Source organism: Hippocampus bargibanti, linkage group LG04, assembly GCF_051943395.1.
Source record: "Hippocampus bargibanti isolate YZ-2025 linkage group LG04, ASM5194339v1, whole genome shotgun sequence".
Taxonomy (NCBI): Eukaryota; Metazoa; Chordata; class Actinopteri; order Syngnathiformes; family Syngnathidae; genus Hippocampus; species Hippocampus bargibanti.
Window position 1 is genome coordinate 11,435,972 of NC_142737.1, and position 26,843 is coordinate 11,462,814.

General features: G+C 36.6%; 2 protein-coding genes and 1 long non-coding RNA gene across 3 annotated transcripts; 1 reads left to right on the top strand and 2 right to left on the bottom strand.

Annotated features, from left to right (window-relative positions):
* Positions 1-6,022: 6,022 nt before the first annotated feature.
* areg (amphiregulin) lies at positions 6,023-14,431 on the bottom strand. The gene is made up of 6 exons (XM_088995462.1): positions 14,159-14,431; positions 13,048-13,194; positions 11,512-11,737; positions 11,263-11,433; positions 7,168-7,288; positions 6,023-6,361 (listed from the first exon to the last, which is right to left on the bottom strand). Exons 1-5 carry the CDS (start codon positions 14,193-14,195, stop codon positions 7,195-7,197), a joined length of 675 nt encoding a protein of 224 aa, XP_088851588.1. The 5' UTR covers positions 14,196-14,431; the 3' UTR covers positions 6,023-6,361; positions 7,168-7,194.
* On the top strand, positions 11,744-14,009 carry LOC148898988 (uncharacterized). Its single transcript, XR_016114848.1, has 3 exons — positions 11,744-11,879; positions 13,081-13,216; positions 13,587-14,009. It is a non-coding gene; the product is annotated as an uncharacterized LOC148898988 (long non-coding RNA).
* Positions 14,432-18,932: 4,501 nt separating the features above from the next.
* On the bottom strand, positions 18,933-25,877 carry LOC148898989 (proepiregulin-like). Its single transcript, XM_088994032.1, has 5 exons — positions 25,697-25,877; positions 23,412-23,498; positions 22,416-22,542; positions 21,167-21,310; positions 18,933-19,950 (listed from the first exon to the last, which is right to left on the bottom strand). The coding sequence occupies exons 1-5, from the start codon at positions 25,728-25,730 to the stop codon at positions 19,884-19,886; spliced, it is 459 nt and encodes a 152-aa protein (XP_088850158.1). The 5' UTR covers positions 25,731-25,877; the 3' UTR covers positions 18,933-19,883.
* Between the last annotated feature and the right edge of the window lie 966 nt (positions 25,878-26,843).

Genomic DNA, 26,843 nt, shown 5'->3' on the forward strand with positions numbered 1-26,843 from the left:
TGTATAAATATATAACATTTTTTAAATATATGTATAAATGTAACGGAGTTGTGCACTTAGATTATTAAATTATGAAGGAAGTGACGCAACGGCGCACAGTGTGGCACTATGTCCCGCCCATAGTTTCCAGAACAATCTCGAGGAGATTCAGGGTGAGTCGCAATTTTCTGTTGGTCTCGATTAGCGCGCATTTTCATGACAATATCTTATTTTGTTTGCCCTTTTGTACTGTCTAGTGTTATCTAATTAGTTCCCTTATTCATTTCGAGTCCAGATTACTTTTTGTGTCATTATTTACTTCACGTTTTGTCGAGTGGAACTTTGGAGCACATGTGCTTTTCTATCGCAGTTAATCACAAGACGAAACCCATGCGACTTCACCCATCCCTTCTGCCATACTGTGTTGCAGGTAATAATTGTTTCATTTCGTTTTTATTGAACAATATTTAGTTTCTTGTGTCGTGTTTCATTTGCCCGTGAGTGTCCGTGGCGGGTTGAACTGTGCGCCAGCCATTACAAGCGCACCGCGTGTTCTGCCGAGTCTCCGCCCATGATGCGTTCAGGGACATCTTGTCAATAACAGTGAACTTGTGTTGTATTCTCTTTTTCTGTAAATAACCACTATACGATCACACATTGTTAATTCTGTTTTGTTATCTACAATGTTTTGCATTTGAGAACAATCTCGAGGAGATTCAGGTTAATCACAAGACGAAACCCATGCGACTTCACCCATCCCTTCTGCCATACTGTGTTGCAGAAATAAAAGAAATAAAAAGACACATCCACGCGTCTCCTCTTCATTAATACGGCAGCATCGTGGAGATGAAGACAGTCACTGTTGTGACACCCGTCACATAAATATATACAATTTTTCCATATATAATACTGTAAATATGTATTTTTTCCAAATAAAATATATACATGTACATATCTATTTTTTCAAAATATAATATATTCATGTATATATTTTTTAAATGTATTATGGAAATATATTTTTTGTCAAAATGTAATATATAAATATATATATATGTTTTGAAAATATAATATATAAATATATTTTTTCCAAATATAACATATAAATATAATGTTTCAAAAAAAATACATAAATATATATAATTCTTCCAAATACGATATAGAAATATACCACTTTCCCAAATATAATACCTAATATATACATATCTATTTTTTCAAAATATAATATATTCATGTATATATTTTTTAAATGTATTATGGAAATATATTTTTTGTCAAAATGTAATATATAAATATATATATATATATGTTTTGAAAATATAATATATAAATATATTTTTTCCAAATATAACATATAAATATAATGTTTCAAAAAAAATACATAAATATATATAATTCTTCCAAATACGATATACAAATATACCACTTTCCCAAATATAATACCTAAATATATAAATATATAAAAATGTTCCAAATATAAGGCATATACATATACAGTAAAGTCTCGTTATATCGATATCGGATATATCGATAGTCCCGGTTATATCGATACTATTTCTATGCACGCACGGAGAAAATGACATGCAAACAGGGTCGGATATACAGTAAAGTCTCGTTATATCGATACCCAAGGGAATCCGAAAAATATCGATATAACCGGGACTATCGATATATCCGATCCTGGGGGGGGGGGTGCGTAAATGCGGCATGTTTGTTATGTCATGTAATTTCATCATTGGGTTCATGGATTGCGTATCTAACATGTTTTTTGTACAGTAGTGAAGTGAAAAATAAAGTTGTGCATAAAATAAAAACGTCTTTACACTTTTTCATGACTATTTCCTTTCAAAAATGCAACCAACCAATGCTAAATCGTCAAGTTCTATTCACACGAAGCCACGAACGCCAGCATGTACAATCATATGAAAAACAGTGATTGTTGCAAACAATAAAGATATCTGGATGCAACACAATTAAATACTGTACATGGATGAAAAACCAAAACTGCAACGTTTACATAACTTACGTGACGTTCGAGAGTACATAACTTACGTGACGTTCGAGAGTGCCTGAATAGAATGCCGGCGCGCAGCTGTGACGTTACAACAGCTTTTTGACTGAGAACCGTGTTGTATCCTGAAGCCGCCAGTAGATGGCCCCCAGGCTCCATATGATACAGTATACAGTAAATCTTAAATCGATTGCAAACATGTATGCTTTACTCTTTCTCTTCTGTATTTGAATCATATCCATGAATGGATGTTTTAACAAGAAAGCCATTGTTTGGATTTGGTGTTTTATTACACTGCGTGTTTTGGGTATTGTAGATGCTATAAAACCTTTTTCTGATGTCAGTCAAGAAACACAAAAAGTGATGTTGGTTGCCCTTTAATGCACAGTATGGAATGTACAGTCATTTTCAAAATCATGACGCTTCAGCAGACAAAACAACAAACATTGTTGCAAAAAACGCTTGCATTCATGTAACAGTACATGTACATAACACTGCAATTAGTATGTATGTAAGCTATTTAAAAAAGTCATCAATCTTCTGCTTCCCATTTTTATATTTTAATATGAACACTTCCATCTTGTTTAACGTTTCTAAAAAACCGGATGCATTTTCTACGGATTCAAAGAAAGATCGCGTGTCCGCAACCCCTTGCAACGCTTTTGTCGAAGTTGCAAAAGGTGTGCATTCAGTCGGTTCTTCTTAATCGTCATCAGCATCATCATCACGGGAATCTCCTGTGGCATACTTGGCTTTGACCTCCGCTGCGATATCCGCATCTGATGAGCTTGGGAATGTCGCAATGTCTTTGTCGACTGCGACATACGATGCAATGTCGGCGACTTTTAGCTTTTCAGCCAACACTGCAAGAGGAATGTTGTCGTCATCCTCTTCGTTAGCTGCAGATGTTTCCTCACTGCACCCTGGATTTTCAAATTTGCAGTGACGGAAGCAGTTCTTGATGGTGTTTTCGGACACCGTGCTCCACGCTTTGGAAATTGCTCTGATGGCATCCAAAACAGTCCAGTGCAGCTCTTTCCCCTTTTCCATCGCTTTCACGATCTCCTGTAAAAAAATTATTCTGTAGTGGACTTTTAGATTTTGGATAATACCCTGGTCCATGGGCTGCGTATGGCTTGTGGTGTTGGGTGGCAAAAACACCACCCTGATGCATCGAAGGTCATAGCTGTCTGGATTGGGATGCGCTGGACAGTTGTCGATGACCAAGCATATTTTTCTGTTCTCACGCCTGAGCTTTTTATCCCAGCTTTGCAACCATTCACTAAAAATGTCTGATGTCATCCAAGCGTTTTTGTTTGCTTTGTAGGTGACCGGCAAACTCTTCACGCCACTGAAGCACCTTGGTTTTTTTGATTTCCCGATAACAATAAGTTGTAATTTATCGGTACCCGTCATGTTAGCGCACGGCATGATTGTAAGTCTTTCTTCTGAACGTTTACCCCCGCGGCAATCCTCATCCTTGTAGACATAGGATTTCTCTGGCTGCAGCTTGTAAAACAAACCAGTTTCGTCAGCGTTGTATATGTTGTCCGGGTGGTAATCCCTCAGCAGCTCTTGCAGTCTGCCATTGTGCCAGTCGTCAACTTGGTTTTGATCCACTTTCTTGGCCTCTCCAGTGATCTTGCGTAGCTTCAGATCCTTCCAAAGTCAAAAAAACAGTCATCTTTATTGTCAAATACAGTACTGTATGCTAATATGAATTACATACAGCACAGATGACATTATGTAATGTCCTCTCGGACCCAGCATGCAAGGCACTTATAATGACTTTAACAAACATACAGTAATACAGTACAGTAAACATGAAACATGAAAACGCAAATTTGCCAGGAGAGGGGAGTCACATGTTCACGGGCCGCCGTCTTGGGAAAAACAAACATGTACGACAACACAAAGATACAGAGTCATTCATTCATTCTTCAGGACTTGCTGTACCTTTCGTTCCTTGTAGCGATTTAACCAGCCTTTGGAGCATTTAAAGTCGTCATGGCCCAATTGTTTTGCAAGCGCTTCAGCCTTGGTCTGCAGCATCGCTCCTGATACCGGGACGTTCTGGTTCCTCGCTTGCCTCATCCAGGTATCCACCGCGTCCTCAACATCAGGGTGTGCCGCCTTTCTCATCCTCTTTGAGCCAGGTCCGAAGTTCAGCGCTTCGTATGCCGTCTTTATTTTATCCTTACTCTTCAACCATGTCGATAAAGTATTTTGTGGCACGTTAAATTCCTTGGCAATAGAGGATTTGCTCCGAGTTGGATTCTCCTCAACTGCCATGATTGCCCTGTGCTTCGTTCCGAGATCACAATTCTTTCGTTTCGCCATTGTTGAAGACACACGAGGAGCCGTCTGATACACACGAGCTGCCGTCTGAAAATGGCGCCTGCTCGGGAGAGCTGCTCACGTAACCAAGACAGGTGACCAAGTCGACCAATGGCGTGACCGATATATCGATATAAACAACAAAAATGACCGGCGGGGGATGAAAAGGAGCACCGTAATAACCGGATTATCGTAATAACCAGGTATCGTACTAAACGGTACTAATTATACATAAAAAGACTAGAAATGTGCAAGGGAAATGAAAATAGTATCGATATAACCGGGACTGTCGATATATCCGATATCGATATAACGAGACTTTACTGTATCGATATTCCCGGTTATATCGATATTTTTTCGGACTCCCTTGAATATCGATATAACGAGACTTTACTGTATATGGTATTTTTTTAAAAAGAAAAAGTAATAACTCAGCGACTTTTCAATGCTTTGTTTAGAAACTCCCTCGAGAGCAGGACCTCACCGCTTCCAGATTTAAAATATTATAAAATATTATGATTCTGTGTTATTCTGTGAATATCCCAAATCTTGATGATCAACAACAAGCTTGTTTTTCAAACTAAATAACAAAACCATCAAGGTTAAAGGAAGGAAATCGTAGCAACACGCATGACATCTTTCTTTCTAAAATCACCTCCTAATATAAACTACAACTGACATTTTTCTTCAAATAAATCCCAAATACCGTATAATCAAATGAAATGAAGGCTATTGTGCATCTCTGTTGTTAAACATGACACAAGAGGCAAACTTCAAAGCTGCCTACAAACTGACTGACAACCAACATAACGTCTGATTATATGACGGAAAATCTTGTGCCACTTCCATAAAAAAGGTGAATGACTGAGATAAAAGTGAAACCACACCCTGGAAATTCCAGATGTCCTTTATATGAACTCACAATGAAAGGTCTCTGATTGACCAGCCAGAGCTGCTGTGTTTACCTGGTCACCATGACGACACACACAATAGCTCAAAGGCCCACTCTCACCGCACCCATTCGAACCTATTTTATCAAGTGGATGAAAGTCACTTCAACTACCACCTATGCCGCCGGCATCATACACACGCATTCACGCACGCACACACACATACACACACATGAAACTGTGATGGATGAGCTGCACTTTCTGTGTGTGCGTCTGTGTGTGTGTGTGAGAGTGAGTGACAAAAGGCATTCCAACAAACACAAAAGTCAGACCCACGTAATTTTTATGAGTTTCCTACATGTATTTTTATCATGTTTGAAATTGCGTTCCCACGGGGCAAATCTTTCACCCACATCATCCCCACCGTGTTGCAAAAATGTGTAGGCATGTGTGTGAGAATGACAAAAAGCATTCCAAGAAACACAAAAATCAGACCCAAGTAGTTTTATAACTTTCCGAAATATATTTTTTTCATGTTAGAAATTGGGTTCCCACGGGGCAAATCTTTCACACATCGTCCCCACCTTGCAGCAAAAACGTGTGTGTGTGTGACAGTGACAAAGCGCATTCCAACAAACACAAAAGTCAGACCCAAGTAATTTTTAAGAGTTGCCCGAATGTATTTTTTTCATGTTTGAAATTGGGTTCCCACGGGGCAATTCTTTCGCACACACAGTCTCCACCATGCAGCAAAAACGTGTAGGTGTGTGTGTGTGAGTGACAAAAGGCATTCCAACAAACAAAAGTCAGACCCAAGTAAAACTGAGAGACTTTATTGTTTAAATGTCATCTTTTTTTTGGCTCCCAGTAGAAAGATGATGACAGCTGACCTATCACAAAAGCATAGCAATAAATAAAAATAATGATGTCAATCAAGTGAATGCTCAACATTCCCGCATACAGACACTTTTGTAGTCGTAATAATAATAATAATAATAATAATAAATCAACACATGCACACTCTGACGGATAAATAATGACACTAAATAAATTAAAATACTAAGAAATTATGGACCGTTTGCATTGCATCTAATGAAGCATTAATTCAGTTCTCAGCTCCGGGTCATCTGTGAGGAATTGATGGTGGCTGCGGGGAGACAAAACATTGTAAAATATTATTTAATTTATGCACATTGCGTTTCATGTGAATTATTAAACAAATACAGTTTTTTTACACTGGCTCACAAAAATCTGAAATATACAGTGAGACCTCAACTTACAAACACCTTAACTTACAAACTTTTCGTCTTACAAACGTCAAAAAAAAAATTAAACCTTATAATAAGCACTATTTTCATAATACACACCCACCACGGCTGGCGGAGTGATCTTCGGCGGAAGCACACGACCGAACAGCACCAGAGGTTAAGTTACCAACAGTCCTTATGGAAGGTGACTCTCTTTCCATAAGCCATCAACGACCATCAAAAAGGTAAATAAAACTTTATTTTACAGCACAGTTTATTTCTTTAATTACAGTCCTCATGTAATGCGCCTCTCTTTCCAAACAGCAATTCCCTTTGACCTTCGACCTCCAACGCCATTCCATCAAGCCATCAATGACCATCACAAATGTAAATAAAGTGACTTTATGATACAATGCAGTGTATTTCTTTCATTAGAATACAATAGCACATTTATTATACATAGAATAAGGTATGTTGTGTGTAGTTTTAAGGCTTTTTTTTTAACTTCATTGTTTGGCTCATGAGAGACCAACACCACACTTGACAAGAAAATTCATGCACCACCAGCACACTTGCGGGCTTGTTTTGGGGTTTTTTATCAGATGGAATTCGGAAGAATACCGCAAACAGATGTGTACACGTTTGTTATTTCCTGTGAGGAAAAAAAACTGCTGTGAGCGAGTTTCAAACATGTTTCACAATTTACCTTTTCCCAATTCTTTCTCTCTCTCTGTCACACCACAACATCACTGACAGGTTTCTGCAACATCTGCTGCTCCGACCAGCTGCCCAGGTAGGACGCCAGGATGTTTTTATGCGACCTGTAACTACAGAACACAGCACGTAAGCAAACAGATTAAAACTGAGGCCTGTCATATATTTGCTGTAAAACAAACAAATCACATATTGACACTGTTTTTAAACAAGCAAAGGAAGGAAATTGATATTAAAAAGCGTATTGTGAGGTTGATTAAAAAAAAAGATTTAAAAACTAAAAAAACTTCAATCAAAAGGTATGGGGAAAGGGTGAGCATAGTTTGTACAGTACCTGGAATTTAAAACCATTTAGATAGAACATGGGGGACATTCAGATTCAGTCGCTAGTTTGGTTTGTAACATGTCACAAATTTGGCAAAAATATTGAACAATGTTTGCAAATGTTATATTATAAAAAGATAAAAAGACAGCTTTGATGGAGGACTGCAGAAATCTGAGATACTTGGCTGTTTAAAGGCTAAATGGTTGAATATTCGGACAGTTTTTAATCAAACAAGGCTTTGAAAAAGAATTGTGAATACATTTTTCAATTAATTGCCTATTTTAGTCTGGTCTCGTGAAAAGGAATAACATATAAATATATTTTTTTCCAAATACAGTATAATATATAGACAAAAAAAGTCCAATTATAATATATAAATATATTTTTCCCAATTATAATAAATATATATATTTTTATATTTCTCCAAATCTTCAATATGCAGTCAAGCTGCTCAACTGCCAAAAAAAATAAATAAATAAATTGATAGCAGCTTATAAATACATTATATTATAACATTTATAATAATTATTAGTATTATTAAATGCAGAGCCCTATTGATATATAAATATATATACATTTCCAAATATACCATAAATATATAAAGGTTTTCCAATATAATGTATAAATATATTAACATTTTGAAATATAATATATAAATATGTATATTTTTCCAAATATAATATATAAATATATATATTTTTTATATCTCTTCAAATCGTCAATATGCAGTCAAGCTGCTCAACATAAAGAAACATAAAGAAAATGTTTTGAAAGCCGCTTATAAATGTATTATATTATTATAAAATAGAAAATAGAAATAGAAATAGAAAATCTATTATTGTTATTATTATGATGAAGTAAATGCAACATATGGATAGGCCCTATTGATATATATATATATATATATATATATATATATATATATATATATATATATATATATATATATATATATATATATATATATATATATATATATATATATATATATATATATATATATAAAATCCAAATATAATGTATAAATTTGTAGATTTTTCCAAGTATAATATATGAATATATTTTTTTTCCAAATACTGTATAAGATATAAATAGATATTTTTGGTAAAATATAATATATAGTACATATAGAAAAGGTTTTCAAAACACAATATATAAATATATAGAAATTTCCAAATAAAATATATAAATATATATTTTTTTCCAAGTATGATATATAAATATATATATATATTTTTCAAAGTACTGTATAATATATAAATATATATTTTTTTATATATCTCCAAATCTTTAATATGCAGTCAATCTGCTCATCTGCCGAATGTTTTTTTTTTTGGAAAGCCGATTGTAAATACATTATATTATTATAAAATATATTGTGAAATGCATTGTAACAATTATTATTATTATTAAATGTATAGGCCCTATCGCTCGCCAATGCAAGACTAATAAAACCAAATCCAATCAAATTATTACTATTATTATGATGATGATGATGATGATTATTATTATTATTATTATTATTATTAAATTCAGAATATGTATAGGCCCTATCGATTCAACTAGTACAATAAATTGACATTACAAATCGGGATTGCTCCACTTTAGTTTTACAATCATCTTCACCTACTTTTGTGACGCGGCGCCCTTCTCGTGATGTTTTCATCTTTTGTCTCATGCATTCCAATCAATATAGTATCAATTGAGTCATAACATCCAACGTGATGGACTTTGGCCCAGCTTTGAAGATATTTGGTTACATATTGAAGAGAGGATTGCAGGTGAGCTGTCACGGACGGTCCTTTCTTGCGCCGGCGCCTGTATCGCAGAGGTGCGCTTGGGTGTGTTGTGTGCTTTCTGATGTGTCGGCATATTTACATGGCAACTCACAGGATGTGCTTGCTCATTTGGCTTGGTTGTTTGGGTGTTTTTAATCTGACGTAAATGACAGAGAATCAGGGCATGATTTCCGACAAGTCACCCGATGTCGCTTGGCTCTTTATTGGGCACTCAATGCAATGCCTGAATTTCATCACAGAGCAGAGAATACGCTTCCTCATTTAGCATTTTCATTCTTGTGAACTAAAGATGGTTCAATCTGATCAAAGTGTTCCGTAAAAAGTCATAATACAGTTGCAGCGATATAAATTATCTTATTCACTGCCATTCCCAAATTTATTCCGGAATTGAAAAGCATGACATGAAGCGACATTCCCAAATTTGTTCAGGTTTTACTTTTTCTTGCTTTGCCGATAAAGTGCTGGTCAGCAATGTTTTTCCCTCCCACGAGGGGCAGCATTTGCCTTTTGTACAGCCGCTCAGATCACTCCAAAACAATATAATTTAGGGATTAACGCTTTTTTTTGTGATGAAATAAGAGAGTATAAATTTTCATATGCTGAATTGAATGTTTATGTTAGTCCTAAAGCTCAATATTCTGTGGGTCCTACAATTGGAGTGAAAATGACAAAAACCCTGGCACTGGAGTGGACACATTTTTGTGCATTGTCTGGCAAGTATATAGCAAGTATATAGTATAGTATTTAGTTAAGTATATACTTTTGGGAGGGGAAAAATAAATCACACAATAGCTTCTACTCAGTGACATTCGTAAGGCGAACCAAATAAAAATTACCCAGATTTAGCACTAAAACACACACAAAAAAACAAATACATAAATAAATAAAGAAAGAAATGGATGAATGAATGAATGAATTAATTAATTAATTAATGCTTGAATGAATGAATGAATAATACATACATAAATAAATACATAAATAGAACCCTTTGACACAACAACACACATCCCGTTTTCTCACCCTAAATCAACTGCTAGATAACATGAGAAGGAGCCATGTGGACATACTTTAACGCAAATAATGGAGGAAAGTCCTTTGTAAGCAAATTATGCTCTTCAAAATCGATGATGAGTGACTCCGAAAAAAAAGTTGATCGGATCATCCCTATGGTTTATAATCATTGGCACTGTCATTTAAAATATATATATTTTAAATAAAATTTTCTTTTAGGACATTTTGTACTGTTGGCTCATTTTCTTTATTTATTGTAAATATATGGCAGAGAGTGCCGATGCCTATGTCGCGGCTTAGAATTGAAGCTGATTTACGTGGGACAGGAGATGTGAGACAATCTCTTTTCGTCAATGGATGCGACAGCTTCTGCTAGTAGCAGACGTGCACATTTCACCATGAAGTCGCTGATCCACCGGTGAAAAGGAAGCTTTGATCCTCTGCTCTTTCATCTAGTACTGCTTCATACAACAAAGAGGGTATTTTGTGTTATGTTTGTTATTTTGGTTTTTATTGTCTGACTTCGAAATGGCGCCGCAAGTTTTTAATTTAATTTAAAACAGATTCTTATTTTACAGACAGTGTATTGTGTACACATTGTGTACACATTGTGTAATACAACGATAAAGAGTGTCTGCCTTTACTGCACCTCCTGTACTTTGCTTTTTTACTTCTTCCTTTCCTTTTCTCTTCCTTTCATCACTTTGCTGCTGTGGAATGTAAATTTCTCCACTGCGAGATTAATAAAGGCTAATCCAATCCAATTCAATATTTTGGACAAATGAACAGAAAACTATTACTTCAGAACTTGGCAGCAGACCTTCTGACTAAATTTAAAATCACTGCATTGACTCGCCGTGTGTCTTCATGGTGTAGGAACTTCATATTTTTCAGAATTCCTTTTTTAACCTCACATGAAGCACTTTTTTTGAATGAAAATTGCTGTACTCACTGTGCGCAGGCCATGAGGATGACGGCAGTGAAGCTGATTAAGGACAGAACGATGGCAGTGATAACCGTGGCCATTTGGACCGACTCGATGTTGATGGTGCGCTCAGATTCGCTCCCGGTGGTCCCCAACGTTTGGATTCCACAGCGCTCGCCATTGTAGCCCTTCATGCAGCTGTAAAATTTTTACAATTATTCAGCATAGGCAAAAAAATGTCACTGGATGGGTTTAAGAACTTGTCTGTGGACTCACATGCAGACGGGCTCTTGCAGGCCCTCCATGCGTTTGCAATAGCCGTGGATGCAGTAGCCAATGTGAGTGGAGGTACAGGGGTCCTCGGTTGGCTCCATGGCGGAGGTGTGGCCTTGAGTGGAGAAAGAATGCTCGGGGTTGAACGCCGTGGTGCTCCTGTTCTTCTGCTTGTTCTTCTTCTTGCCTTTGCCTTTTTTCTTCTTCCTGTCATCTCTTAGGAATTCACCTGGAAGAAGAAAAAAAGCGATGGATGCATTTCCTCTTCATCGCAATTCATTTATGAGCCAAGTGCTGCTTTTCATTATGGATATTTTGAATGGTTAACATAGAGCAACAATTGAAATGTGCGACGTACAGTTTATGGATGAGTATCCTCGACATGCAATTTGTCATTTATCTATTCATCTAATAATAATAATAATAATAATAATAATAATAATAATAATAATAATAAAATTAATTTTTAAGCGCCTTTCAAAACTCTCAAGGACACTTAAAGGACAACCGACACAATTTTTTGGTTTCCGAGCATTTTTTTGTTTCAGCACTGCTGTGGGAGAGGGCTTAGTTGAATTCAAATGACGGCCAATCAAAGTTGTTCCCTTTAGATCTGCCCAGCCGTCAATCAAATCGATCAAAATTGCATTAGACCAGCTGTGCCAGAATTTAAAGGACAACCGACACTATTTTTTTGTTTTATAGCATCTAAAATACCCAAAACACGCAGGCTGATATTTTTAGTCAAATGCAAAACACCAATAAAAATGAGTTAAAATGTCCCAAAACTACAAAATGAAACCGGAAATGGCCAGTTTCAGAAGGTCCCGCCCCCTTGTTCGTAATGTCATGCCAAGACATCTTTCCCAGCTCGAGAACCAAAACAATGGCTTCAGATTCGGAAAAGATGCTTTCTTGTTACTTACTCATCCAGTTATGAATATCATTCAAATAGTTCTGAAGAGGAAAGCAGAAATGTTTGCAATCAATTAAAGAAGTACTTGCGTATCAATTCGAGCCATCAGGACTCCAATGTAGCGTCCCAGAAAATGCACAAGATGCGCCCAAGCTCCGTTGGAAATGGGCTGATTTGTCTGCTGGGGATTTGTGTCAGCCAATATGAAATTGTTGTCTTGGTGCAACACACAACGATTCACCATCGCATTATTTATGTGTTTTCCTTCTAATTTTGCCATCAACACGAAGTTTTCAGACCAAACAAAGTACCGCAAAATGCATTGTGTGTCGCTTTCTTGGGCGTTACAAACGTGACGTCACGTGGGGGTCGTCGTCAACTCGAAAACAAGACTTCCTGAATATTCAGCGTGAGTCTTAAAATGTAGAATATAGCTATATACCGCGGAATCTTTGTAAAATACGCTAAGTAGAAGTCATTTGAAGTGATTTCACAAATTATGGACACAACTTGTCCGAAGGCGTCGGTTGTCCTTTAATTGGCAATGAATGCCTGTACAAAAATATCCTTTTTCTTTAAAATAAAGCACTTTTTTTACGTGAATTAAAAAAAACAAAACATACTGGCGAGTTCCTCAAATTCCACGTCACCCTCAGCATCATCTTGCAGAACCTGGAGGCCCTCCCCTGAGGCCAAGCCCACAGTCACAATGCCAAGTTCCCCAGATGACGATGCCTCAGATCCCCGAGCGGCCAGAACACTGAAAAGTACTGAAAACACAAGTATGGACAAGTAAGTCAGACATATACATATACAAACATATAGCATATTTTTCGGTGTATAAGGCGCACCCAAAAGCCTTCATTTTCTTCAAAAGATAACCCTGCGCCTTATACGCCTTAAATGTGAAGTAATATTGAGCCATAACAGGTCTCGCCATTACTGTCAGCAGCCATCGACTCCCTTTAGAAGAAGTAGTAAATACAAATACATCAAACATACATCCAATATGTATATTTATATACACTCTACTAAAAATAATATTAATAATATTACATTTTATTTACTGTATACGGCTTATACAGTAAATAAAATGTTTTTCAACATTTTTGAACCAGGGCCAACCATTTTTTTTACATTGGATTTTTTTTTTGCGGCACAGGAACAAGGCAAACAATGAGGTGTTGCCACACGGACGAATATTATACTACCCTCCAAGTCTTTTCAGCACGGACACACGATAATGACATAATATTGGCAGAAAATTAATAAATGTTGGTAAAATTTTACATTTGAAAAAGGGGCATTGGATCGTTTCTCACGGCACACCTGACGATCTCTCACGGCACACTCGTGTGCCGCGGCACAGTGGTTGAAAATCAAAGTAGCTTATACTATAAGCTACTTTATAAAGATGTATGTATATAAGTAGTATATAGGTAGACACATTTGAAGATGGTTCTGTCTGCTTCCTCATAATAAACGAAACAGTCTAGAACAGATTACTGGCACTTTTTAAGAAACACACAATTTCTTGCCACGTATTTAGATAATGGTTATTTGTCACGTGACAATAAGAAAACACGTGATCTGCATGAGCCAATTTGCCATTCAATAGCGGTGCTGTCATACATGCAAAAACTCCTTCCTCCTTGCCAGACGAGTCCTGTACTTTGGCATTTTTACTCCTTCACACACTTTCCTCGTCCCTACACGAGCGGGCAGTTGACTTACCGAAAAAGAGGAGACAGGCGAGGATGAAGGTGTTCATATCCCAGTAGAAAGAGAATGTGTGTGTGTATGTGTGTGTCGGGAAGTGTGAGTGAAGAAGGCTGCGCTGTGCTCAGTTTAACCTCTGTTGGGCTGGTGTGCAGCCTTTATAAACGAACGCGTGCCTTTGTGAACCAAGGAGAAATAGAGCTGTCAGCGTGTGTGTATGCGTGTGTGTGTGCGTGGGGGTGTGTGTGTGTATGTGTGTGCGTGCGTGCGTGCATGTGTAATGATTAACAAATTTTGCATCCCTAGGCCACACAAAATGGACACTACACGGGAATAATGAATGTGAAACAGCATATATTCCATTAATATATTCCGCCTATGTTCTCCTGGTCGTTAAAAAAAGCCCCGTTGTTTTGTCCTTCCCTCCACAATTTTTATGACTTCCTCTTTCCTTATATGGTCACGTGAAAAAAACTCGAGGTGCGCATCCGTCTGTGAACCACCCATTGTCAGCCAGGAGATGGCACTTTTTCAAATTTTGAATTGATGAATACGTAATGTACAGCATTAGTAATCCCGAAGTATGCTATTATACATTCAAATGAACTACTATACTGGTTTGTTCATCAAGAATGAAGCATATGTTTTATTCCTAAAAACGTTTTTTAAGGGGAGGTGTACTCAAACATTTTCTGTAAACTATTATATAGGTACGCTATAGTGACCTATATTCAAACGCGATTGTTTCTGTACAGTGAACCGAGCGCGTATGTCATTGCATATTTGAGTACGTAATAGTTTTTCGTGGGATTTTCCAAGCTATGGAGTTTATGATGACGTATGACACGTTTCCCTGCATGCTGGTTCTTGAAATTTCGGAATACGACAACGGGAAACGGGGGAAAATTTGATTGAAGTTTACGCTCTTTTTGCTAACACTACAGTTTATAAAGGTGAGGAAGGTGTATTTATATAAATCATAGAAGTGGTAGAATATATATTTTTCTCCATAACTTCCAAGTTTCAAGCAAGAAGAAGCATTAGCATATATGTTTCTAAAGCTCGCAATTTTCTCTCCTGATATTTGCTAATTTATACTTTAAATCTTTTCTTGTGTTTTCTGTTCTTGTTTTCAATTTCAAAAGCTTTCCAATGGTACCTTACTGGTTAAGATATGCTAAAAATTAAGAACGTTAGGATAGTTTAAACTGTTATAAAGAACTCTGTCACAGATATTCATTGTTTTAACTATGTAATTACAGGCAGAAAACCCCCTCATATTTCGAAAATTAAAAATTCCATTATTGCCTTATTATTTGTCATAGAACAAAAATCTATACATCATTTGAAAGCTATTTAAATGCACTTTAATGTGGTATTAGAAAATGTGTGGTGAATTATTGAAAAATTTTGTTACATCCCTATAATATGTTCTGGTCTTCACGCTAGTCAAAACATGGGTATTTTTATGAATATTTGTGGAAAATAGTTTAGGTTAACTACTAAAACCCACCCATTTTTCATCCATTTTTGGTGGCGACCATTTTGAAGCTTGCTGTCGCCTGGAAATGACATCATATTTTCTCAGGTAACAACCAATCACGGTTCACCTAAGTGTGGTCACGTGACACTCACAAGCTGAGCCGTGATTTGTCGTTGCTCGTCAACTGTTACATTACACACAAATTGATTAAGATCATGTAAAATAAATCATAAAAGGTCTTTCAAAACACATGATAAAAGTTTGAAGGTAATTGATTGCAAAATATGATAACAATTCAGTATTCAATTTTGGAGAGATAACAATAGACTGTTTATTTTTTTTTTTTAACTTTATTAGTCTTGGCTAAAGCAGTGCTTTATGACTCACTTCAGATGACAACCCCCCACCTAAAAGTAATCACTTATTTCATAACAGATATAAATTGATATTTTTAAATGTGTTTGTGTATGTGTGCGTGTGTGTGTTGCTACTGTTGTTGTGTCTGCCCATCCTCGCTGTCTCCTTGGAATCGCTCGGTGTGGAATGCTGGGAGTTCTCGGCATGTTTTGTTTTCTCATCCCAACATGGGTACGTGTCATGGCGTTGGAAGAGCCCCTTGATATTAATGTGTGTCGAAAGTCTGACAAAAAGCCTGGGGGGAACCATCACATCGCAGCCGCCCTCGCACACACAAACACAAACAGCCTCCTCCTACACACACGCACACATTGCATCTTCAAGACAAAATATAAAAATAGCTTCATCTGTCAGGACAAAGTGTACCAATGAAACTTAAGCTTCGGCGTGATTAGGAATGAGTACAGTCAGACTCATTACATGCACTTAACTGTTCTTTCAATGTCTGCGTACAGAAATATTCCACAGTCTTCTATAAATACAGTTGAGCGTAGTTGAGTTGAATTGAGAAAGAGAATGATCGTTTGTCTCTATATGTGCCCTGTGACTGACTTGCGACCAGTTCAGGGTGTAGTCTGTGTTCAGCTGTGTCTCTATTCTGGATAAGCAGTGTTGAAAATGGATGAATTATTCTCGTGAGGTGACAATTTTCTAACCCGACAATTACCTCGTCATGACAAAAAAAACAAAAACAAAAATGAAATCCTATCATTACATCGACAACGAATGTTTCTCAAAAATAGGCTTTTTTCTATACCATTTAGAGGTGAATATGGTACTGTGTTACTGACTAATAATAATAATAATAATAATAATAATAATAATAATAATAATAATAATAATAATAATAATAATAATTATTATTATTATTATTATTATTATTTCGACGTAAAAGCTTGGCCATAACAAACATGCGGATCAAACCTCTAAAGATGGAGGACACTGATTTGCTGTGGCGACCCCTTGAAGGGAAAAGCCAAAAGGAAAAGATTATTATTATTATTATTATTATTATTATTATTATTATTATTATTATTATTATTATTATTATTATCTCATCTCATCTCATCTCATCTCATTTTCCGTACCGCTTATTCCTCATTAGGGTCGCGGGGGTTGCTGGAGCCTATCTCAGCTGTCTTCGGGCACGAGGCGGGGGACACCCTGAATTGGTTGCCAGCCAATCGCAGGGCACACAAAGACATACAACACTCTCACACCTAGGGACAATTTGGAGTGGTCAATCTGCCTTCCATATTATTATTATTATTATTATTATTATTATTATTATTATTATTATTATTATTATTATTATTATTATTGTTATTATTATTTTGGTGTACAGTGAGACCTTGGCTTACGAACTTAATTGGTTCCCAGACAGAGTCTGTAAGGCGAAACGTGTGTATCCCAAAAAAGATTTCCCATAGGAAACCATTAAAATGAGAATAATCCCTTCCCAGGTTTCCATAAAATATAATTTTCAACGAAATAAGCCTCATAACCACACAAAACATGCCTTATTCTATGTATAATAAACATGCTATTGTACTGTAATGAAAGAAATACACTTTACTGTATAATAAAGTCACTTTATTTACATTTGTGATGGTCATTGATGGCTTGATGGAATGGCGTTGGAGGTCAGAGGGAATTGCTGTTTGGAAAGAGAGGCACATTACACGAGGACTGTAATTAAAGAAATAAACTGTACTGTAAAATAAAGTTTTATTTACCTTTCTGATGGTCGTTAATGGCTTATGGAAGGAGAGTCACCTTCCATAAGGACTGTTGGTAACTAAACCTCTGGTGTGGCTTCTTTTCTTTGCTTCTTTGGAGACTCATCATTTGCTGATTAAACACCTCTTAATTGACACCTGTTGCTTTCTGACTTGTAAGGTCTTACGAAACTGAGGCATCACATTATCGTTCATCATGTTGTCAGTACAGTCGCTTCATTAAAGTATAGCTTCATCCAAAACGTACATTTTTTTATTGTGTCTGAGCACATGCAAAAATGTAGATTAATGCAAATCTTCACCTGACTGACCCACTGACATGCAGCAATGCCATCATAACCACAATATCCTTGTACCTCCGAATATAGCGCAATTCTGTCTAAGCAAGGTAACAATATATCGCAAATGTCTCGTTAATGTTTATGTGTGATTATTGGTGCGATTAGCATAGAGAGTACATAAGCAGGACTGATTCGGTCGTTAGAAACAGCTCAGTGAGTCTGTTTTAGGAACTAATAAGGGGCTGCGGAGTACAAATTGTGCTTATACATTAACTCGACACACGAGTGTCACGAGGCATCGTTTTTTTTGGTTGCATTATACAACGATGCAATTCATTTCACAGCCACGTTCGTAAGAAAGCATTTGTCTTGCAAATTATCTTACTTAGTTCGATGGAAGTTGATTTTTGTTCAAGAAAACTAACAAAATAATTATAATAAAAATTGAGAGTTTCTTTTTACAGCGCAGGAAATGAAAATGGCAATGTTTTTCAAAACGACAACTAACATTTTGTATTTATCAAACCAATTCACATTAATTGTAATTAGGTCAGAAATGTCTTGTTTTCATATTTGTTAATTGATTTCAAATCTAAGCTATTGAAGTTGATTGATTTTATTTTTTAGCCACAGTTGTAAGGATGAAGGAAGGTCAAACAGCGGTTTAGGAATTATAGTTTACATAATTATACAATACCTGTAAATTTAACTCAACAAAAGCACCATATTAAGCAAAAGCAAAATTTAATTCTAAAACAAATTGGTAAACATTTTAGAAAATAAAAATCTAAAATCTCAAACAACTGTAGTCGAAATCAATCAAATTGAAATAAAAAAAAACCATTGAAAAGGCTGATTCAAATGAATGCAAAAGTGACATCATGAACTGATTGAAGCTCCACAGTCACTAACACAAAGAAACATCCACATCCTAGTCAAGTGAGACACTCAATGCTACACAACTGCTTTTAAACGCTGGCATATATTCTTTATCCTCAGCACAAAAAAGATACAATATCACTGCAGCTGGCGAGACAATTTTCTTTATGTATACAGTATCCATATCAATGTATATTCTAATGCCCTCTGGTGGCCAAAAAGTACACACCAAAATGAGCCTCAATGAATTAGTGAAATTGTGATGCCCAAATTGTGTAATTCCTTACATTCATTATTTTTTTCTATATTCACATTAAGTACGTCAAAAAAAAAATCTACATTAAAACAAATGGCAAAGATTGCTGTTGTTGTTCTATGGGGTTGGTGAGGTCGGGGAGGGGATGGATTGGTGGGCTAGCCGTTTATTAGAATAATTGAAGATGATTTACAAAGCCATTTATTTAAAAAAATCAAAGGTGATTTGCAATGTATGTGTTTTGGGTTACATACGTGCTGATTAAACAAATTAAACTTCATGACACTGCTGTATTTTTTTCGGTATTTTGATCAAGGCTGGGAATAATTAGAATACACGATATGTCCCCTGTATGTCAACTGGTGTCTCACAGTAAAAGAAAGGAGCGAAGAATGTCAAAATGTAAAACAATCAAACACATAATTATAAAATAAATCGGTGTAAGATGTTCTGTTTTATTGGTTTGTGGCAGAACTTTCAGTATACACATAAAATCTTTATTATAATAAATTATCAACATTCTTTCTAAATAACCACATTGTGAGTTTTTTAAGCGTCAGAAAATGCAGAACATTATAAATAAATACAAGCTTGCATCATGCCAAAAGCTGAAATGCAAGATTTCAAATAAAAACAAACAAGTTTTTAAAAAAAGTGACATGTTGTCATTTCCAGCGATGAAACGCTACGCTGTCTGCACTCCTTTGTAGCCATGTCGCTTCTTTTTTGGATTGCATTTGTTTTTCTTGTACCTGCAACACAAACACACATAAAGGATTGAAAACAACGCGTTTTACCGAGCAAAAACATTGACTGAAAATTAGTAGTTTCACCAATTTGGAAACTTAAAAGACAACCGACACCGTTTTTTTGTTTCCTAACTGACATCAGAAAAACATTTTATAGCATCGAAAATACCCAAAACACGCAGGCTGACATTTTTAGTCAAATGCAAAACACCAATAAAAATGAGTTAAAGTGTCCCAAAGCTACTTCAAAATGACCCCGGAAATGGCGAGTTTCAGAAGGTCCCGCCCTCTTGTTCGTGACGTTACGCCAGGACGTCTTGCCTTGCTCTAGAATCAAAACAATGGCTTCAGATTCGGAGAAGATGCTTTCTTGTTACTCATCCAGTTATGAATATGATTCAAATACTTCTGAAGAGGAAAGCATAAATGTTTGAAATCGATTAAAGAAGTCATTCCGTGTCATTTTGAGGCGTCTGGACTCCAATGTAGCGTCCCAGAAAATGCACAAGATGGCGCACAAGCTCTGTTGGAAATGGGCTGATTTTTCTGCTGGTAATTTGTGTCAACTAGTATCAAATAGTAGTCTTGGTGCAACACACAACGATTCACCATCACGTTATTTATGTTTTCCTTCTAATTTCGCCATCAACACGAAGTTTTCAGACCAAACCAAGTACCCAAAATGCATTGTGTGTCACTTTCTCGGTCAGGGGCGTTCCTGACGTGATGTCACGTCAGGAATCGTCACCAACTCGAAAACAAGACTTCCTGAATATTCAGCGCGAGTCTTAAAATCTTTGTAAAACATGCTCAGTCGAAGTCATTTGAAGTGATTTTACAAATTATGGACACAACTTGTCCGGGGACGTCGGTTGTCCTTTAAGTCAACATATTCCTTACTACAAGGATTGTCAATCAGGCCATGAAAGTAACGGCCTTCATTTGGTAACTTAGTGTCTGCAAATAAAATGAAATCAATGTTTTAAATTTATTTCAAAAAACAGTAATACATTATGTTTTGTAAAGTATCATTTGGAATACATACTATTGATTCATAATACAAAAACGGTATGTGTCATCTATACTGTACTATTCACCAGTAATATAAACAAATTGAACAAAGGACTGACTCCTATTCTGGAAATGGATATTATGATGAATCTAGCTGTTCCAAAGCATGCAAACAAATTTGCATGTCTGTCCTATTGAGTATACCTACTTGCAACAGCAGAAGAGAGCTCCAGCCAGGCCCATGGTGAGTAACATCACACAAAAGATGATGAAGACGATTTGCACTTCTCCTATTGGCTTGAAGACCAGCTCAAGGTTACTACAGCGGGGGCCGTAGAATCCGCTGTGACACCTGCCGAGAGATTCATATCATATATTATTTATCACAAGAAAAAATAAATGGTGACAGCCTAGCATAGGGCACCAATCTGCGTTGGAAATCAGATACAGGTACAGTGATACCTCAGTTTACGAACCCCTTGGCTTCCGAACTTTTCAGTTTACGAACGTTAAATTTCTGAAAATTTAACCTTGGCATACGAACAATTTTCGGGATACACACAGAGCTGCCACAATGAGTGATGTGTCCTTCGTGAACGAGCCCGTTCTCCCAACAAGAAAATGGCAGGTGGCTTGTTTTGGCCCCCTAGTCCCCGCCCCCAGTCGTCGGTCAAAGCCACGTGATTGGTCAAGAATGCAGCAGTGAGGGTAGGTGGTATAAACATTAAAGAGACAGGCAGACGACAGAGAGAGTGACAAAATGTATAGAAAACAGTGAAATTTGAACTCGTTTCAACTTTGATAGTTCAAAGGCAGAGTGTAGGCTGTAAGGTTAAAATTCCCATCAATCAGGCTCCACAAATATCGCGCACAAGCCATCTGTACACTTGATGCAAAAAGCTATAAACCCAGCTGAAAAGAACACAATTGATAAGGAACTAGGTAAAATTATTGCAGAGAAAGCACCTACAATGTATAATTCCTCAAGATGGTGAAAGAAGAAGGTTATGTTCCTTATCAAGTGTTTAAAGCCATCAACGACCATCTCAAAGGTCAATAAAACCACTTTATTATCCAGTACAGTTTATTTCTTTAATTATAATACCATAGCACATTTATTGTACATAAAATTAGGTCTATTGTGTGTAGTTTTAAGGCTTAGAAAATTAGAAAGTATAAAATTATGTTTTATGGGGACCTGGGAACGGATTATTCGCATTTTAATGGTTTCCTATGGGAAATTAATTTTTGGGATAAACACTTTTCGCCTTACACGCTCTGTCTGGGAACCAATTAAGTTTGTAAGCCAATGTATCAGTGTATAGAGAAAAAATTGTGTTCCATTAACCTGCCATGCGTGTTTTTCGAATATGAGAGGAAAACAGAGTACCCGGAGAAAAGCCATGCAGGCACATGCAAATTCGAACCATGCACCTCTGCACTGTGTACACACTTACTTGCAATGGTGCTCATTGACATCCACCAGCAGCATGCATTGGCCTCCGTTCATGCAGTAGTTGGCATAAGACGAGTCACAGTTCTGAGTGGAGCGTTTCACCACATGGGGGCGCTCTTCCACATGGCCTGTGGTGGAAGCAGCAGCAAAGACAATATGGTGAATATTTAAAATATATGTATTGAAAAAGGCTGTATTCCCCTCCCCCTCCAAAAAAAAAACTTTATTTGGGGTTAATTTACTCATTCACTGCCATTCCCGAATTTATTTGGGAATTGAAAATATGACATGGAGTGCCATTGCCGAATTTGTTCGGATTTTGTTTTTTTTTACTGAGACTGCCAATAAAGCGCTTTCTGGCAATATCCCCTTCCACAAAGGCGCATAATGTCCCTATTTTCTATGTTAGCGCTTTGTTCCAGCTTCAGCTGTTGTTAAAGCGCTATATAAACCAATATGTATGTATTGCATTGCATTGTATTTAGGACAGCCGCCCTCATTTCAAGCTCATATAACTCCAGACCCATATCATTTGAGAATTAATTCTTTTTTTCCTGATGAAAGAAGAGAGTTTTAAAGTTTCTTACGCTGCATTGAATGTTTATGTAGTCCTAAAACTCAATATTGGATTGGATTGGAAATGTAAATTTCTCCACTATATTCTGTAGGTCCTGGATTTTGAGTGACAACAATAATAACAATCAATTTCATTTCAAAGCGCCTTTCAAAACTCTCAAGGTCACTTTACAGTCACAGGATCAGTTTTCCTGTGGGTGAGCAGCGACAGTCCCACGCGCCAGCGTTCACTCAACCCGGAAGTAACTCAAATAGATAGAAAGCTAGCTAATATATAGCTAATAGATAGACAAAAACCCTGGTACTGGAGTGGATACATTTTGCACATCGTCTGGCAGCGAATGTGTTAATTTTGGTAAAGGTGAGTAGACTTTTTTTACATACATATTTATCCGTTTATTGATCTGTCAAGGCTACGTACCTCCAGACATGGAGGAATCAGGGTGAGTCGCGTGAAGCATCGATGACATGCTCTTTGTCAGGACAAAAGGCCACAACAGCATGACACCTGTTGAACACAAAAATACAACAATCATTTCATATTACACATTCATGTTCAATATTGTCGAGTGCATTAAAAAACAGCTTAGCACATGTCTCCACTGGCCACATTCCTGACTGATAAAACATTTGTCAGAATTACGTCACGAGACACAATAGATTTTTTTGTTGAGTGTTCTTCTCGCTGGATCTGGTGATGAAGAATGTGCTGCATTTTTCGTTTTCGAATGACTAATATTAACATTTTTCTCTTCTGATTATCAAATGAGTCACATTTTCAAAGGTGCTTATTGATAATAAAAATTAATATGATGAATCTTGATTCATCATCGTCGTCATCGTCCTTTAATGGACAACCGACGTCTCCGGACAAGTTGTGTCCATAATTTGTAAAATCACTTCAAATGACTTCGACTGAGCGTATTTCACAAAGATTCCACCACATATAGCTATATTTTACGGTTTAAGACTCGCGCTGAATATTCAGGAAGTCTTGTTTTCGAGTTGATGACGAGACCTGACGTGACGTCACGTCTGGAACGCCCCTAACCGAGAAAGCGATACGCAATGCATTTTGGGTACTTTGTGTGGTCTGAAAACTTTGTGTTGATCTGTGTTGATGGCGAAATTAGAAGGAAAACACAAATAGCGCAATGGTGAATCGTCTGTTGCACCAAGACTACTATTTGATACTAGTTGATACAAATTCCCAGGAGACAAATCAGCCCATTTCCAACAGAGCTTGGGTGCCACCTTGTGCATTTTCCGGGATGCTACATTGGGGTCCAGACGCCTCAAAATGATCCGGAAGGACTTCTTTAATCGATTTCAAACATTTATGCTTTCCTCTTCAGAACTATTTGAATCATATTCATAACTGGATGAGTAACAAGAAAGCATCTTCTCCGAATCTGAAGCCATTGTTTTGATTCTAGTGCAAGGCAAAGACCTCTTGGCGTGACGTCATGAACAAGGGGGCGGGACCTTCTGAAACTCATCATCCCGTGGTCATTTTGAAGTAGTTTTGGGACACTTTAACTCATTTTTATTGGTGTTTTACGTTTGACTAAAAATATCATCCTGCGTGTTTTGGGTATTTTAGATGCGATAAAACTTTTTTTTCTGATGTCAGTAAGGAAACAAAAATATGGTGTCGGTTGTCCTTTAAATAATTTGTGGGTGCACCTGCCCAACTCCTTAAAGTCCCCAATAAAGTCAAAATACTGTAAACATTTGTAAACATGGTCATAAATTGTTAACAACCCTTTGAAATTTGTATCAATAAAACATTCTCAAGTGAAACGAGGGTTTAATAAATCAAAACACATAAAACCCTTTTGACTTCTCAAATGCTGTGCGCCTTTCCACTGCAAGTGTTAAACCACACACAACAAAAAAAATGAGTAGCTAATATGGGTTTCCTCTTTTTCTGGATCATTGGTGAAGAATTACATTTGGGAGCCTCTCAGGGGGTGTAAAAAAGTAATTGCTCACATCATAGTTACATCCGGAAGCAATCAAGAAAATAAGTGATCATACAAACTCCAGTTGCCAATTTGTAAGAGTGGCAAATTATTTGGGGGGATTAAGAATGTAGAGTTATTTGAGTTTTTTTTAACAAGTCACATTGACTTTCGTGGCGTGGAGTGATGCAAATGTAAAGTTACACAGCAAGACTGGAGTTCTAGTGCTGGAATAATGATAAGAAAACACAAAGTAAAGATTAGAAATGTCGAAGTGCAATTGGAGGGAGTTCATCCTTTTTTTTCTATTCACTTGCCGATAAATAAGAGTAGAATGATAAGGTATGAGAAACATTTTGAAGGATCAAGTGTTGCCACGTTTTATCAGTTCAGCCGCCATGATTTCTTTGAACAAAGACGAATTGCTCCTTCCTGACAAAGCTCAATGTTTAGAATGTGATGCGATCCTCCCGAAGATAACCAGTTCGGATGAACATTCATTTTGTATTTAGTTCAAGTTATATTTTCATTACCCACAGAATGCTATATATCTATCCCATGACACGTGAACACGAAATTATTGTTTTCCTACATTAGTCAACAGTGTGTAAAAACACTCAATGACCGAAAACATGAAGGACATCCCAATACTTTAAATTTTTATACGCTTTAATAATTTTTTTAAAGCATTAAAGTCTGGCGAAACCTCTGTCAAAAGCATGTAAAATAAATTCTAACTTACCGAAAGTTGACAGGAGAGCTGAGATTTTTACCATTTTCCAAAGATAACGTGCGTGATTTCTGTTCTGGTAGAATGTGGAAATGCTTTTGTCGCGTTTTCAATGTTGTGTTGCGAGTTGTGGTGTGTGTGGTGCGTGTGGTGCGTGTCGCTATCCAACTAATTTGACGGTGAGATGAGGTGAGCGAGTGGGTGCGGTCGAAAAAAGCAGACTGTCATTGACTTGGAGACGAGAAAAGGAAAACATCCGACAGTTAGAGACGGTCCTTAAATGCATCATCAATGTCGTCATCACGATTAATTATTCGTTTTGTGATTCAAGAACTAAATTGTCGGTTGAATCAAGTCCACCCAATATATTCAACCAATATATATTATATATTTTTGTTACAAGAAAAACAAATCATCACCTTTGAGTGTCCATGTCAGAAAGCTCATACCACAAATTATAAACCACCATACACACTGTATATTCAGTCTTTTAATAATAATAGTACATTTCATTTATAAGCGCCTTTCAAAGCTCTCAATGACACTTTCCAGTCACATTATATTTTTCTCTGCGGGTGAGCAGCGGCAGCCACACGCGCCAGCGTTCACTCAACCCGGAAGTAACATACAGTTTTTAAAAAATACTAAATAACAAATATGACAACACAAAGACACGTAGTCATTCGTTCTACAGCACTCTCTGTAGACGGCCAGAAGTACAGATTGTACTAAAACGTAACAATCACCTCATTTAATAAATGGATGATTCTTTTTGTAATATTTTTTGGTCATATTTCAATGTAGTGGAAAAGATTGATTTCAGTGGTTCGGTTAAAAATGTGAAAGCAATAGAGGGTAGAATACGGAATTAATACAGAGTGAAATATTGCATACCACTACTGTTCCCCTTCATAAAAAGCACATTAAAACAATACATCCTAGTCAAAATTATTATCTCTATCACTCATCAATAAGTGTAATGAGTTGAGAGTAATATAATATAAAATTATAATCTATGTATTCTTTTTATTATCCTTGAGAGGTCTGATTTTTAAATTCTAGTCAAAATGAAAGCAAACTCAGAATACAGTCTGATCGACTGCAGTGGTAATTTCACAGGACAAGGCAAAATGAGGCTCAGTTAGTTAGTGTGACCTCC